At 32.2% G+C, this 17,798-nt stretch overlaps 2 protein-coding genes across 2 annotated transcripts; one reads left to right on the top strand and one right to left on the bottom strand.

Moving 5' to 3' along the window:
• Nucleotides 1–1,991: 1,991 nt before the first annotated feature.
• LOC143566707 (uncharacterized) lies at nucleotides 1,992–2,531 on the bottom strand. Its single transcript, XM_077053334.1, has one exon. The coding sequence runs from the start codon at nucleotides 2,529–2,531 to the stop codon at nucleotides 1,992–1,994; it is 540 nt and encodes a 179-aa protein (XP_076909449.1).
• Nucleotides 2,532–11,039: 8,508 nt separating this feature from the next.
• LOC143569428 (protein phosphatase 1 regulatory inhibitor subunit PPP1R7 homolog) lies at nucleotides 11,040–17,067 on the top strand. The gene is made up of 6 exons (XM_077055347.1): nucleotides 11,040–11,362; nucleotides 13,806–14,036; nucleotides 14,207–14,353; nucleotides 14,758–14,900; nucleotides 14,981–15,095; nucleotides 16,692–17,067. Exons 1-6 carry the CDS (start codon nucleotides 11,096–11,098, stop codon nucleotides 16,770–16,772), a joined length of 984 nt encoding a protein of 327 aa, XP_076911462.1. The 5' UTR covers nucleotides 11,040–11,095; the 3' UTR covers nucleotides 16,773–17,067.
• Nucleotides 17,068–17,798: the final 731 nt, after the last annotated feature.

Raw genomic sequence — 17,798 nt, 5'->3', positions numbered from 1 at the left:
TCATTATAATATATCTATATTTAATGTTTTTTTGGATTTGGATGCCTTAACTAAGTGTGATCCTAAAGCTCTAATTTGTTTTCGTTGTCCCACAAGCTAGCCCTGCCGCTCAGTGAATACTTTCTTATTCCGATCTCATCTCTTTGCCTACGTGGATTTTCATTTTCGCCTCTTGTGCTGCTTGCAGTCCATTCACCCTTAAAATGCTTCTAACTTTAGCATAATTTATTTTTTTTGGCATGTTTTAGAAAGGAAAAAAAACGTTAAAAATATACCTTTTGTAAAGCATATGACAGTTAACTTGAGGTTAAAATCACTATCCACAATCGTATTCATTATTTTGAATGCTAATTAGTAATTAGCCATGAAATGAACGGGTCTATTATTGTATTACATTAAACGGTAATGCATTAAAAAGGATATCATGGGTCTAGTTGATTCCATAGTACTTTTCTGTTAGGTTTTTTGAAACCTACGTACAAGTGATATGCTTAGTGCTTACTATGATTAAGAAAATTTTCTTAAATAGTAATTAGTAATGCAACTTTGTAAAACAGATGGACTCCCAACAACATTTTGACATCTACAAGACAATAACTACCATGGAAAACAACCATCTTACAGTCTTAAAACACTAAACATCAAGCAGAAATAGTGAACATCCCAAGTAGCAAGTATTAGTAGTTTATTTGTTTTTTATATAAAAAACATATATTCATATGCACATAGGTATACACACACGTGTATTTCAAAAATCAAGTAGTTGTGTTTGACTCGATAAGAAAATGAGTTCATTTTGTTAAACTAAACATATGTCAGGTGATATTGAAATGTAACTTTTCTTTAGGTTCAAGTGATTTAAAAAGTATAAATGTTTTTTTTTGGTCAAAATCTAAATATTGCATGTATTTAATTTATTTACAAAGTTAAGAAAAATACAACCCATAAATTCATCCATACGACAAACAAATTAACAAACTATACATTCAGAAAATCAAATATGTCATTATTCATAACAAAAAAAGTCATAAAACAGTTGGAAACAAATAAAAATTTCAGAATAAACACACCAATTCATCGAACTTGACCCCACTTCCGATAAGAATACGGCGACGGCGGTTCCACGGCGGCTCTGTTTTTCTGTCGCCGCAATTCCGTATAAAAATTCTTAATAAACTCCTCCGCGGCCTTATCCACATTATTAGACACAATGTAATTAATAAAAGTGTTAGCTTTAAATGATGGGTTGAGTATATATTTTTTGAAACCATAATGGGTTAAGTGAAAAACTGAAAATCAATACAAACTTCATTTGCATCTTTTTCACCGAGAGAGGTGAGCAACAAACAAAACCGAAAACCAACGAAACTAAATCAAAAGTAAATGATTGAAACCGGTTATCGGTTTTTCATTGTACCATCAATTAATCAAACCAAATCAAACCAAACCAAACCATATATTTTTAGCTTTTGTACCTCCACTTTATTTTTTTATACCTCCACTATATTAATTTATATATCTCAACTTCATTTTCATATACTCTCTCAGTCTCATTAAAAGTGTCATTGTTTAAAATTCAATATAGATTGAATGATTAATTATTTTGCTTACTAACGCCATTAGAAATCTGTTCAATCAATATTGTTTATTAATGTTAGTTGTGTGTGCATAGAGATAAACTTGGAAATTGATTAATAAATTTTAAAACTTGAAAATTTGTTCAATCAATATTATAAATTTAAAACTTGTAATGCGACAAACAAAAAAAAATATATATATAGACACTTTATGAGACGGAAAAAGTATTTTATAAGCAAAAATTTTAGCTCAAGTTTATATTTGGTTATTAATCAAAGTTAACCGAACCAGAAAAAAAAACCCACATACTAACCGAATTAACAAAACTGATTAACTAAAACCCGATTGGTTAATAAAATAGATTAACCGATGACTTGGGTTTCGGTTATTACACACATTAAAGATTTTAAAATTTAACTAACCTGAATAGTATCCTCCTCCGTATCATTAACCGTAAACGGCGAATCCGTCACTCGAAGCCGTGGCACATCCGGGCTCTTCCCAAACCCTAACAACGTCAACGGCGACTTTCCCATTTCCATTTTCATTCCTTTTACCGTTATCTCCTCCTCCTCCTCCTCGTAACTATTCAAAATATCAAACACTTTTCTAACTTTACTAACGGTCAACTGATCACGGCCATGACGTTTATTATGTTTATTACTACGTCTGTGGTAATTAAACAGTGGGGTGTTACTGCAGCTGAACTCGTATTCAACCGGAGCGATGAAGGTGGTGTGGATGTTGTTAGGGCGGCAGGTGAGAGGTTGGTGGTCGAGAAGGAGGTTTCCGATGGCTTTTGTTGATCTTTTTAGCATCGTGTGGAGTTCCAACCATGGGATGGTTTTTATTATGCCTTTTTTTACCATGTACACAATTGCTCTTATTATTATGCATAGCTTCTTGGCTATTACCGGCGTCGCATTGTCGTTATCCATTTTCCGACAATCCATTTTGTTTATGAGAGAGAGAGTTGCCGGAGGATATAGATATAGAAGTGGTGAATATATTTATATATATAGGCTGTATACTTTAAAATAAACGAGTAGAATAATTATTTTTTTTACATGGTTAATTAATTATAGATTTATAGTCGTCTCCTAGAATTATTTTATTCCTACAAATACTAGGAATATTTACGTGTATATGCATGGTTAGGTTAATTGTTTAATTGTATCTTCTGGCTACACTTGTGTATTACTTTCTACGTTCCATTATAAGTGTTTTAATTTGATTTTTCAAGTATTTTTTTTACAACCTTGATCGTAAATATTTTTGTTCGTGTCATATAATACTTGATGAAAATTATATCAATGTAAATACATTTAAAACCCAATCCATTCATATATTTTACATTAAGTATTATATAACACAAACAAAAATATTGTCGGTCAAAGTTAAAAAAGAAAGACTTGAAAATCAAACTATGACACTTCTAATGGGACGGAGGGAGTATTATATGTAAATAATACGGTTATTTAACTAATTCTTTAACTATATGTTTGTAATTGAATTATATAAACTCCCATAAAGTATAAGGTCTAGAGATATACTTTAACGCTCAGGGCGTTAAAGCTGATTTGACAAGGGTTAACGAGTGGCATACCACTTCCTTCATGGGTTAAGGACGTTAAATAAAAGATGAGTTAAAATGTTAATGAACTTTAAAATTCTTTACACACACATACAATAATTTAATAATTAATTGCACATTAAATTAAGAGATGTTAGGTGGAGTGAAATTGGGTAAATTATGTGATGTGGTGTCTACGTAGAGTTAAGGAGTGTGAATGTATACCACATGGCCTAACCACATTTTTCAAGTTCTCGTGATTTATACCTAGAGTTAGTTAACATCAAGGGTGGCTCGACTAAACAAAAGAATAAGCTGAATCTTAAGGCATTGTGGAACACAACATTTAATTAGAGCTTAACCATGTTTGATTTAATTAGAGCATAACTACGTTTAATTCGTTTTCGATTATTCTTCTCTTATCACAAACTCACTCATCTCTTTGTCTATCGAAGTTTATTTGGAACCATTTGATTGTTTGGCTTGTCGAAACCATATACTATAAGTCTATAAGATTGTCTTTTATCGTATACTCGTGTCTTTAGATTATGCTTGAGCAAAAAGGTTTTGGAAAAAGACCTCCAATTACAGAATCTGTTATAAACGTATGGGAGTATTGAGACGCGTTGTTTACATGTCTCTATATGCACATGTGTTTGTGATATTGACTTGATGTATATGATGTTCAATATTGAGAGTTGAGACTTGAAAAGTGAGTTGATACTTCATTTAGTAAGAAAATAGTAAATATAATTAGATGTTTATATGTACAAGACTACAATTACAAAAGAAATAGAAAAACTTTTGGTTAAATTGAAGATATTTATTTTGAAGTAGTTCATATTTAATGAATCTCAAGATGGTGGTTTGGCGTTTAATCAATATCAGAGAGTTTGGTACGTTTATTAATGATGCATTCGAAACACTTTTGGGTAATATTGACATCCGTTACATTTGATAATGATATTGGTTATATCTTAATTTAATATCAAAGTATATAGTTGATTTTCTACAAAAAGTTAAATTTAAGAAAAGCATGTATACAATGACAAATCCATAATACTCCGTATTTAATCGGCTTGGTGTTTGCATATTGAATTATCGATACATGTAATTTTGAAGAATAAAAAAATGTTTAAGAACATATATTTGTGATTTTAATGTTACCAGACCATTTAACTGTTTAGAATTTACTTAAAATATACATTGGTATAAGTTAGGTTTGAACTTTGAAGTACATGTTTGTTCAATAATAGAAAGGTTGACGATGTTTACCGACTTAGGTATATGTGGAAACAACATAAATTTTTTTAACATACTATTAGTATTATTTAGGTTTTATATTAACCATTGTATTTTATCTTGCACTAATTTTTTTAAAAAATTTTATTATTAAGATTGTATTCTAGTGTTTGGTTTATGATAATGCCCTCAAAGATACTCCACCTAATGCGAAGAATTGCATTTATGAAGATACATACAGAAGGTCCATTCATGTAACCTTTAATATTAAAATTTTGGGCCCTATCTTGTGATATGAGAGTTTTTTATTCCCTAAAAGATGCAAAATAAAATCGAAGGTAAATTACGGCTCATATGGTTACTTCAAATTAGGAATATTATAATGGTGTGCTTTTCTCGCATACCTTTGAAATGTAGAACGTTATTACTTATATTTAAGTTTTTTTAAAGGTATAAGAATATTATATATAGACAAAGACGATGACGATGATGGTTAGAAAAAACTAGCTAAACATTAAAACACGAAAATTGCATGAAAATGGTAGAGTTTAGAGTCGCCCGATTCAATGAAAATTAATTTTTTATTTCTAATAAAAATTCAAAACTATAACGAATTAAATAAACCTACAAATTACCATCATATGCATGACTAAATAATAACAAAAATGAATCCAAATGAACAACTAATAATAATAATAGAAAGATATAAACCATGGCCCAAAAGTCAAAACTCAATATACTTACTTAAAATGAATACTTTTATGGCGATATTAAAAAAAAACATTTTTTTATTTCATTAGTATATTAATGTTTTTAACTTATATTTTCTGACATGCATTACACTTGTTGAGGAGGTTGTGTGCATTCACGCTTTTTGCGTTTTGGATTGTTAGATTAATAAAACCAAGCCGTGATATGAACAATTAATATGTTTCAATGCAAAGCGTACAAGTCGTAACATAACAACGGCTCTGGTTTTAAGCCTTTAATCGTTAGTAATCTAGACGAACATAAAAGTAGCTAAGTCGTGCAATCTCGTAAACACTAATGATGACTTACCCTTGAAAACAAAACCAATATCATATGAAGAAATTAATTGAATACGTTTTATTAAACGTGTGATTTATATAACCGTTTAAGGACATTTTATTATTTTAGAATATTTGCAAAGCGTTACACAGATTGATGGATGGAATTATTAACACGATCTATATTTCATTAAGGTAAAAAATTAACTCTAGCACTCACACATATAAATTCATGTAACCAGACAACCTGCAAAACCCATTAATATAAACGTGTTAAACGGTTTTACAGCAGTAAGCAAATTGTAAACGTGTTAATCGAGATGAGTCACCGAGGCAGTTGTCAACCAACCACCACTGTAAGGTAGTTACCACTATGAATTGTGTGTATTGTAAATTTTTTTTTAGTTACTCGAGTCGGGATTTAGAAAAAAAATTATTTGATGTTTTTACCTAATTTGTTTGACCTAACTAATGTTGATCGTATCACTTTCACTCGCTAATAAAAATTCCTAATTTTTTTTTAAATAATTGATCAGAATTATATTTCATAGAAACATCCAAACGATTTACAATTAAGTGGCAGGTAAGCGGGCAACAAGCTGCGCCGCAACCCCCTTTTGGATAGCAAACCCAATCCGACTAAAAACAAAGTTTTGATTCTTATGGGCTGATACGTTACTATACACAATTTTCTGAACCCTATTCAAAAGGTCCACGGCATCCGGAGCTAAGAAACCAAAAGTGTCAAAGGCGAAGGGGATAAACACGTGTTGATTCTCCAAACAAGCTCTCTCGTGTTTAGCAACCTTGCCCGATGCCGCCTTCAATGCTGCCTGGCCTGCTACAAATCCAGCGTCCCTAATCCCAACAAGAGGGGACACTCCTGTGAGGTCGACACAAGCGTGTTTTCCCCCTACCCACCCAAAAACAAGTATATCGGCCGGTCGTAATGTAGATCTTCCTTCTTGAGGATCCGTAAGAAAGTTTACGGGGGCTTCCTTTTTAGCCGAAATTCCGGCTCGTTTAAGAATATCGCATAGAACATCCCTCACCAAATCATGCATGTACTTAAACCCAGACAACTCTTTGCAGTGAACCGCATGCTCGCCAAAAGAATCCAAACAAACCTTACGGCAAACCGGGCACGGCTCATCTACCGGAAACAAAGGGATCGTTAACCGATACTTCAGGATGGCCCGGTACTCCTAATTAAACCCGTTAACAGCTACGTACAATTGCATCATGCGCTTCTCAAGGTTATCAAGTTAAAAATATTCAACTGTTGCTACAAATGATATAGCAAAAAAAAAAGAAAAAAAAAACACATATAGTTTATTTGTTCATAAAAAATAGGACTTGTTTGTAAGTTAATAACTTTCATTATATATACTTTTAGTTTAATATATAACATTAATGCTTTGCTTTTAGAGATTAGTTAGCATATTTTATATCATTTGATTTTTAAAAAAGTAAGAAATTTCACTTTGCCTCCTCTATAAGCAACACCATAATATATTAAGATTCATTGCTTAGCTATAGTACCCACACGCATTCTTTTCCATGATATATCATTAGATCTTTAACTTTAATATTTTGTATCAACATTTTCAAGCCTAGAATTTTCATACGTGGCTCATTAGCTAAAAGGCTACGAGATTATATCTTGATAGTGTTAATGTTGGAGTTAATTGGATCGAAAAACATGAACATAAACATAATCAAGAACTTGTATAAACATAATCAAGAACTTGTGATAACTCACCAAGACTCTTTCATACTTTCATTGTTATTAAGAATAAAAATCACACAAAATACAATAACCTTAAACATCTATTTATACCAACATTAACTTTTCTCTTTTCTTTTGATTTACTTTTTCTCATGTTTTAACCATTTAGCCCTTTTTCTTGTGAACATTAGGATTAGGATTAACACTTAAGGATAAAAGCATATGTATGTGGTTATTTGCTATTAAAACTTAAAAGAATATTATATATGATATTTGTTTATTATATAACTAATTTTAAATAGACAATCCCGACCAAGATCTACGAGGCTGGGATGGGACTGCGATTACCACAACTTGACCTGAACCTGGTCCATTGCGATCTCTAGTAAAAAACATGTAATTGTTGCTTTAACCATGATATCTAAAGAGATTATGAACTCAATGAATCACTTTTGTATCTTTTTGAGCATGCAACAACCAAAAGGAAGGTGGTCACGATTAATGAAATGTAAGACGATTAATGAAAGGCGGTCACGATTCAACGAGATATGATTGACAAGCTTAGAAACAAAGTAACCGACACCAAATTATTTAATTTGAAATTTGTGACTATTAATTGGATAATAATCTTGAATTGAAATGTATAGATTTGACCTCCTCGTTAACTCATGTGTGTGTTTTCTTGTTGTTGGAATAGAATTACAAAGACAAATGAGACATGCATATATACAAAAATAGTTGTGGGAAAGGTACTTTGAAAAGCGACTTAAAACAATGTTTAGTTAATACTAACGCTTTTTTTTAATACTTGCAACTTGGCTAGTTGGCTATAAGGTTTAAAAAAATAAGCAGCAACATAATTTATTAAGGTAAATATCAAACGAAGATATTTCATAGTACTAGACAAAATACTAGGATCCAAGGATATTCAACACCCGTTATATAAATTGTCATGGGCTATGCCACAAGGACCTTATTGAGCTATGTTTGTGTCAGTTCGTCGCCTCAATGCTCGAGATTTGTTTTGTAGTTTCTTTTTGTTTCATTGCGAGTTTTGTTTTATGTTTGTTTTTTTTTTTGGTTTTAAATATGTTAGTTTTTAAGAAATATGTTCATTTGTTTTATTTGTACGTTGTCGATTTTACTTTTTGATTAAGTTTCAGTGTTGTAATCCGATACTGACTAATTCATGTCGGTTCGTCGCACTTGTTAATTTGTTTTTGTGTTGACAAATTTATTTTTTGTTTTCGTTCCAGTGTTGATATGTAGTTGGTCGATAGAACTCGCGTAATATGATTGTACATTTACATGTTGGATTTACGGTTTATATCGATGTGAACCTGACCTATACATACCGAATTCATATTGTTGCGCAATCACAACATGGCGGGAACAAAACTAGTTTGTATAAATATTTAAACTTAGAGCACCTCCAATGCTATCGGTTTCTGTTCGGTTTCGATTTCTTGGTTTCTATTCGGTTTCGTAGGTTTTGTTTGAAATAAGATTGGATGGAGCTTGTTTAATTTAGTTCATTCTAACCCATAAACTAAAAAATCACTAACGTTTTCTCAACCCATCTTGACCTTCTTGCAAAATTATTTTGATCCATTATGACCCATCTCAATTTTTAAAATTATCCATATTGACCCAACACAACTCATTTAGGTTTGTTTAGCCACCCCTAATTCTATGGTTGGCTTATGGCACTCGTCCGGGTGTGAAGTCTGGATTTGTGGACTTAAAGTCGACGTAGAGTTTGAGCCCTCCTCTCACACAACACATTATTTTTCATAAGGTTTGTAAATGTTTTGTTGTTGTAAAAATGTGTGTTTTGAAAGAAGTTTAGAATATGATATGAAACTGATGTGAAAGTTTGTAAACGTCATATGTTAGAGTTGCTATTAAATGTTATATAAAGAAAAATAATAAAAGGTAAACACCATCATGAAAGTAAAGCTATTAATCAACATCATTGTGGTTAGGGGACATCAACCCGTTATTAATAATTCAAGACAATGATGGGTTTCTCCCCTTTTTAAGTATTTAACTAATCATTAAAGTTATATTTAGTGTTGTTAATCTCCCACTACTTTTACATTATTATATTATTTTGGGTGTTAACGTTTGTACTTTTATCCATGCATTGTCATTATTATTATTGTTGTTGTTGTTGTTATAAATACCTATTTATTTAGTTTGTTTACACCAGCAAAAGTTATCATTCAAAGTTTCAAGCAAATTACATCAACCCGAGTTAAATATATATATTTAACGTTACTTAAATAGTTAAATTGCGAATATGAACATGTAAAAGTATCATTCATAGTTTGAAAGTAAAACAGAAAAAATAATAATTCAGTTTAGAGTGATAACAAACTTGAATGTATTCAGTTTTGGCCCATGACCATTGAATTCGATAGTTGATGATTCATCTGGAAGCCACCCTCCCCAGAGCCGAGGGTCTCTCTGGAAGCCACCTCTTTATTCCTTTGGATAGAGGTACGGTGTGCCTACATCCCACCCTCCCCAGACCCTACTTATAGCTTTGCTGTCGGTGGGATTTTACTGGGCATGATTGATTGATTGAGTTGATGATTCATCTTTTTTTTTAACTGTTAACTTTTTCTACATAATATTGTAAAATAAGTCCAAGATTTATGGAATTGTATGATTTGTTAAACAGATTAAAATAATTTGATACGGATGAACCAATCCAAGGGGACCAACCGACCAAGTACATACTTGGTGTGTGAAACTGTGAATCAATCAATTAAATGTTCAATGGGTTGGGTTGTTTTTATATCAACATAAAAGTAAGCCCAATCCCCAAAAAGTATTGAATGCAAGCCCAATTAGAAAGTAGTAATAAAGTGTAGTAATAATCACTTTTTTTGAAGTCATTATAAAAATAAGCCCAGAGTACTTAACGTAAGCCCCCCGGCCTCGTACTCGTACATACTAAAAAGAGTTTGGAGATACTAAAAATTGTGTTTGTGCAAAATATGTGTATGTAAATATTTAATCTAGCTAAAAGATAATCAGACAATAATTAAGCAACATGTTTAAGTCGTTTCTCTTCTTTACTTTACAACGTTGTATATTATATACGATTTAAGATTGTATACATTTTACTCTTAACGTGATAAATCAACAAATAACTAGAGTTATTAAGTTAACATCATGGTTTTTCAACTAAAGAAAAATTTTTAATAGTGTAATTACTCTAGCTATGTGTACGTTCAGTAGATTAACTACATTACTATTGGATCCACAACATATTAATATAACAATTCGTTATTAATATACTAGTAATAAATTTAGGGATTAATTAGGGATGCGATATTCAAACACCACCTCCATGGTGATTGTACACGCCTATAATATTCGTATGAGGCTACGCGAGCCTTATAGACCACTTATGATTGACAAGTGTATGAAAGAGACTAAAAAATCAGTTTTTTGCAGTCTATACGACCCGTATAGCCCTATACAAGCTGTATAACACTTCAACAACTCGAATATAGTACGCAAATTGACACAACTTAGGTTCTGTAAGGCCCGTATAGCTGTATAAAAGTCGTATAAACGAAAAGTGGTGTGTGAAGATCCATGATAGTGTATGAAGATTCTATGCTTAAATTTAATTTTTTTAAAACAATCTTACACGGCGTTTAATCTACTTTTAACTATACCACACAGTCTATCCGTTTCAAAAAGAAGAAAAAACTACATAGCTCTTAACAAGGCTCGAACATTCAGAGAACAAAACGTAACACTAACACATAAAGATAACACTGGGTTCGATCCGATGATAATAATATTTTTTAATTAAAAAGTGATGTCTAATTATAAGCATCATTTTATATTTTCCAAAGTGTTATTATTATTCCAGTTCCCTTCGTTCTTCATACCTTCCTTCTAGGGTTTCTTCATGCAGTGAAAATGGAACCAATAATCAGCAACAACAACGAAGAAGAATCAACGGCGATGACGATACTCGATGCTTCAAGCTACCAGCTACACGATCTGGACTCAGTTGAGCTTCCGCCGAGCCTAATCGAGATTGATTTGACGGCTAATCGGCTCAACAAGCTGGATTCGCGTATATCTAATTTATCTAATCTCAAAAAGCTATCTCTTCGTCAGAATCTGTTTGATGATGCCGGTGTTGAGCCGATTTCGCACTGGAATAACATCTCTGGCCTCGAGGTATACTCATCGATTAGGTTTATTGATTGTTTATTGCTTAATTATTAATATAAATACTTTAGATTAAGCTCGAACAATAAGCTGGAGGTAGGAAGCTTTGTGCCTTTGTTCATGTTCGTTCATTTAGCATTAAACTTGTCCGTGAACGGTTCATGGACGCTAACCCAACGGAAAATCCTGTTCGGTTCGCACTGGAACAATATTTGATTGCTTAATTAATGCAACTACTTTAGATTAAGCTTGAATCAGCTTTAATGTAATTATTTAGCATTAAACTTGTTCGTGAACGGTTCATGAATGCTAACCGAACGGAAAATCCTGTTCAGTTCGCATCGAAACAATATTTCCGGCCTCGAGGTTAGCTCATCAATTAGGTCTATTGATTTCGCATACTTTTTTTATATTGTTTAATTAATATGAATATTTTAGATTAAGGTCAAATTATAAGCTTTAATGTAAATTGTTTAGGGCATGAGGTAGGATTAGGGCTGTACTAAGCAGTTAATGTGGAAAAATATCTGATATTGATATCTGTTAAGGACCAATATTTGAGATATCGCTTATCATGGTGGGATATCGGTAATTTTAATATCATGTAAAACTCATATATGTACCAATTTATTTAATACTAATAATTCAGTATACTCTACTACCACTATCAAATTAAACTTTTGCAACTTGCAAACGCAAAACACTACAATCGTAGCAATCAGGAACTGATTAAGACTTAAAACACTAACATAGAACATTAAAAATTAAAAATTAAGACTTAAATCGGGAATATCGGTCATTCAATAGTGCCGATATTATCGGTACTGATATTTTGACTGATATTTTACCAAGGGACCGATAACCAATATATCTCTTCGATGACCCTGATGTTGAGTCGATTTCTCACTGAAACAACATTTCCGGCCTCGAGGTATGCTCATCTATTAGTTTTTTTTATGTGTAGTGTAATAAGTTTAGATTAAGCTTCAAGTTTTGTAGTTAGGGCATGAGGTCGGATAATTTGGTTCTGTTGTAGAATTAGGTATGCATAATTTGATGTTACGTTATGTGCATGTGAGCAAAAACTGAAAAAAATAACCGAAATTAGCCATTACCGACAAAACTGATCGGTTATGGTTAAGCGAATCTGGTTAATCGACCATTCGGTTAAGGTTAAGGTTAATGTGTCTTCATTAACTGAAACCAAACCGGACCGAACCTTGTATGTTCGTGTCTATCCAAAGTTTATACCACTATTTCCGGCCTCAAGGTTTGCTCATCTATTAGGTTTTTTGAATGTTCAGTGCAATAATAACTTTAGATTAAGCTTCAAATTTTACAGTTAGGGCCGAGGTAGGATAATTTGATGTAATGTTATGTGCATGTGAGCAAAAACTGAACCGTAACTGAAAACTGAAAAGAATAACTGTAATTAATCATAACCGACAAAACCAATCGGTTATGGTTACGGTTAATAGGGGTGTGCATGGTTCAGTTTGTTTATTAGCCTCAACTAAGTTAACCGATCGGTTTTCGGTTAATCTGTTAATTTTTTGGTTTTCTGTTCGGCTATAATCAAAATTAAATCTGTACTAAAATTTTTTACTTGAAAAACATGACATGGATGCATAATTACATGAACTGGAGGCATACATACATGAAATGGTGGTATAAAACATGAAATACATGAAATTGAGGTATAAAAGCTAGACATATAGATATGCATGGTTCGGACTTCAGTTCGGTTAACCGAGTGTACAAAACATAACCGATAACCAGTTATTGATTAAATCGTTATCGATTAATTTTGTTTCGGTCTTGTCAGTTTTCGATTCGGTTAACGGTTAATGTGTATTCATTAACCGAAACCAAACCGAACCTTGTATGCTTGTGTTTATCCAAATTTTATGCCACATTTTTTAACTTCGAGCATTTAAATTCATGCTGCAACTGTCTAATGGTGTCTACAACGGAGTTTGGAACACCATAGCCAAGCTTGGAATCCATATATATAAGTTTTGAAACTACATAATTGAGCTTAGAATACTATAGCCAAACCTTTTACAACCAGAACACAGGAAAAAAAGAATGTTAAGAAGATACATTCGACAATCAACTGAACTTAACTTAAACCAACCATAGGCTATAGCCAACGGTTAACTGACTGTTTGCTTATGGTTAAACTAACTTTTATAACCAAAGCTCGGTATGGTTATGGTGAAGCCCCCAAAACTGCACCAAACCGACTTTGCATGCCCCTAGTGCATATATTGATTTAAGTATATTTAAGTGTTTTATGTGTGTGTTGTATGACATGTAGCAGTTCTTTGTATGTATTTATATGAAACTATAGCTTTGTTTATTGTTATTTCTGGCAATTCTAAATTTCTACTTGTAATATGTTAACTGTGGCTTGAACTTGATCAGATTATTACTTGTGCTGTTTGTGCAGGAGTTAGTTCTCAGGGATAACCAACTGAAGAACATTCCAGATGTTAGCATATTTAAAAAGCTTTTGGTGTTTGATGTTTCATTTAATGAAATTTCGTCAATGAGTGGATTATCCAAGGCATCAAACACACTCAAGGAACTCTATGTCTCTAAAAATGAAGTTACCAAAATTGAGGAGATCGAGCACTTCCATGACCTTCAAATTCTTGAACTTGGTTCCAACAGATTACGGGTGATAATTTTGTTCTTAAGTCTTATAGTTAGATCCCAATTTAGTAGTTTGATTGGCTTATTAACTAGAGTTTGCTAAGGACTATATATGTGATTGTGAAAAGATTTGTAGATTTATAACTAGAAAATATTTGCTGTTTGGGACTACTTGCTAAAAGTTTGCTCATATAGGTGATGGAGAATATGCAGACTTTGACAAACTTACAAGAGCTATGGCTAGGGCGGAATCGTCTAAAATCCATTAACTTATGTGGATTAAAATGTATCAAGAAGCTCAGTTTGCAGAGCAATCGGCTAACTTCTATGAAAGGATTGGAGGTAGTTTTTTTTAATAAATTTTGAATAAAACTCTTATATGGTTTTTCTGCTGGAATGATTAATGCTACTATTCATACTAAAGGTGATCATTGAGGCAATTTTTATTCCTTTACTTCTAAATGGTTTGTTTTGGTCCTTGGGTTGTTTTCTTTATCTCAAACTGAAGGGAATGAGCCAAATGGTCAAATGAGTTGAAAGTCTCCCAAAGTCTATTTTTTTTATTATGCTTCTTTGAAAGTAGAGAAAAAATTGTTTACAGGCTAAACCAACCCAACCCGGTCCATTTTGACCCATATTTATTTAGATGTGGCCCGTGTCATTCTCAACCCGTTTTGGTTTGTGTTTTCCACCAACCTCCATCTTGCCACTTTCAGTTTTTTAATATCTTGTTTTGCTAAATCTAGGAATGTACATCTTTAGAAGAACTATACTTGAGCCATAACGGTATTGCAAAAATGGAAGGACTATCAACCTTGGTCAACCTTAGGGTTTTGGATGTATCTTCAAATAAGCTTGCTGCAATCGAGGACATTGAGAAGCTCACATGGTATGCATACATGAATTACTTGACTAGATTATCATAATATTTATTTTTGTTTGGATTGTATTTTCTTAATTTTGTTGTAGCTTAGAAGATATTTGGTTTAATGACAACCAACTAGCATCATTAGATGGCATTTCTGAGGCGGTTTCTGGTTCTAGAGAGAAGCTCACCACCATCTACCTTGAACACAATCCATGTGTAAGTCAATCTTATATACTTCATTTTTTATGATATTTTGCTCTTTATCTATTATAGATTTCGAATAAGCTTCAAATTTAATGGCGTTTTGCGGAAGCAAATGATAAGCTTATTGAAAACAACGTTTGTTATTTTTGAAACTAAAATTACTTATTGAAAACAACTAATTTCACCCTGATCTAAGCAGACAAGCGTACAGACTTTTCTTTACCCAAACATTCAAAGTGCTTATCTGCTCTTAAAACAAATGTATTAAAAAAAAGTTGTTTAAACTAGGCACTATCAAACATGAAACACCCCTTTATTTCTGAACTCCCTCATGTCTAATAAGATATCTAGTATAAATTGATAATCTTATTATTATCATGGTCTTTTTAGTTTATTAGTACAGCCATGTTCTTTTTGTTAAAGCAACTTTTATAGCTAGTTCAAAAAATTAGACTGTTATGATTTTATAATTAGGGGTGCGAATGTTATTTTTTTTCTGCTCGGTTCTAATTAGGTAGTGAAGAAATTGATTAGGCATACTTTCTAGTGCTAGCTGAACATGACATTGTTTTTACCTGGTTCTATACAAAACTGGAGCAAAACTCTACTCTACTCAGTAATTGCTAAAAATCTAGGTAGGCTTCGTGTAATATGGCCTTTTTGTAGTGTCACCTGTATTGTTTGGCCCTCGTTTGGCCCTCACAAGACCTGGTAGCTACCTTTTTCGCGAATCAACAACTTTCTTTTTGGCTGACAAAGCAGAAAACCAATAAACAAAACACATAACTGATAAATGGGCCAAGTAATCAAGTTTTTGTTGGCGTCTTATTGTCTTAACTCATTTACGTATACATTGGTTGTGCTTTAAATGAAACAAGTTAAATGAGTTGAAAGCCAGTATGTATTCATAGGCATTAATAATCAAACCTTTTATTTTCTTATTGTTACGATTGGTTAGAATATTACTGTAATAATGTAGTTTTTGTTATCATAACTGAGACAATATCGTTAATATTTAAGGGACAATATTATTCCTACAAAATAGCAACATGCTTACACACTTTTGCCTATTATAGCAACTACATATGGTAAATTACAGCACGTTGCTATTATTGGTTAAAAGAATGTTATCATTTATTGCAAATAATAAAAGTATCTAGTCGGAGTGGTTATCCCTTTATAAAGTTTTTAGAAAGTGTCCGATGGTGGGGGCTGTTTAGGTCCCAAGAGCTGAGGCGTGCATCTATTTATAACCAAATAAGCTTTACATACAACCACACGTTTTTCACTCATCTGTTATACATATCGACCTATTTATAGAGTAAAACTTTCATAAGATCTTCGTCCCTTTGGTTGTTTTTATAAATAAACCTCCTACCGACTCTAATTTTGACGCCTTTTTGCCTTTGATGTGGCATGCTTATTAAAACCAAGCCCATTACCACATCTAATGTCTTAACTTTTTTTCAAGTGTTTGGGGTGGTCGCTCCAACTAGAGCTAGTCTGACCGTTAGAAAGACGATAAACCAGAAGCAAGTAGTCGAGCAAAGTTGTGTGAATGTCTTTGTATATTAATACTCAGCTTTTTTTATTGTATATATTTTGCAGGCTAAGTTATCAGACAATGTGACTACTCTAAGACAAATCTTCCCAAATATTGAGCAAATCAATTCGGAAATGTTCACTTAAAGATCAGAAGCTTTCGGGAACACAATTATTCTGCTGAAAATCTTAATTGAAATCCTTCTTGACTTTTGATGAGTGATTTCCCTTGATCAGTTTGTATAATTCTGGTGGAATCATACATAGAAAAAATGCAATGACTTGTCTTTTTTGCTGTAAACCAACTCTGAGCTTGTGAAGAAGGTTTAAATGAGTTAATGGTCTTCTTTGTTTTAAATATTTTATCACAAAGAATATTATGATTTGTACTTTGGCATTTTTATATTTCCTGTTCATTGTACCAAGTGTTACGACCCGTATTATATCGTCGAATTTGTTCTAAAATAAAATACCTTGTCAAAAAGTATTGCATCAGTCGATACAGTTTTTTGGTTTATAGTAAATATAATAGATGTTTTTTTACACATGAGTGCTTAAATTTAATAAACAAACTTTATATATCATTTGAATTTGTGTTAGGATTAATAACAGAGATTTGATTTTAAGACAAGAGTTATAAAAGATGACAATTATTTAATATTTTTGTTTTAATTGATAATTTAACAATCATAAGTCATGAAAGATGAAAATCATTCTACTTTAGTATATGTAAGGCTAAAACGTCTTGACAAACTTATGAAACATTTGAAAAAGACAAGTCAAATATATCATTGATGATGTCAGTGGCGGACTCACTCTTATTATGAGAGGGGTCGGTGTGAAAAATAAAATTTATTGTTAATATATCAAAATATTCTCGGCCGACACACGTAAAATTTTGGCCCCGATCCTTGTGAGATTTTGAAGCCAACTCCTGTGTAATTTTGAGATGACCTCAATGAAAATTAAAGACCGATCCTTATAAAAAAAAATGAAAATTTTACAAATATAATTATATAAATGTTACTTAAACAATTTTTCCTATTAAATTTGAGTTTAATACCAATTAGTCCAATAGTCCAAAATTCCAATACTCGACCCAATTTTTAATCCCAAAACCCAATTAAAACCTTACCCAATTTTAGCCCAATACTCAATCCAGTTCTCACTCAA

This window comes from Bidens hawaiensis, unplaced genomic scaffold (assembly GCF_021521415.1).
Source record: "Bidens hawaiensis isolate Kalapana, Puna unplaced genomic scaffold, B.hawaiensis_p1.1 tig00001236_1, whole genome shotgun sequence".
Classification (NCBI taxonomy): domain Eukaryota; kingdom Viridiplantae; phylum Streptophyta; class Magnoliopsida; order Asterales; family Asteraceae; genus Bidens; species Bidens hawaiensis.
This window is presented reverse-complemented; position numbering and strand designations above follow the sequence as displayed.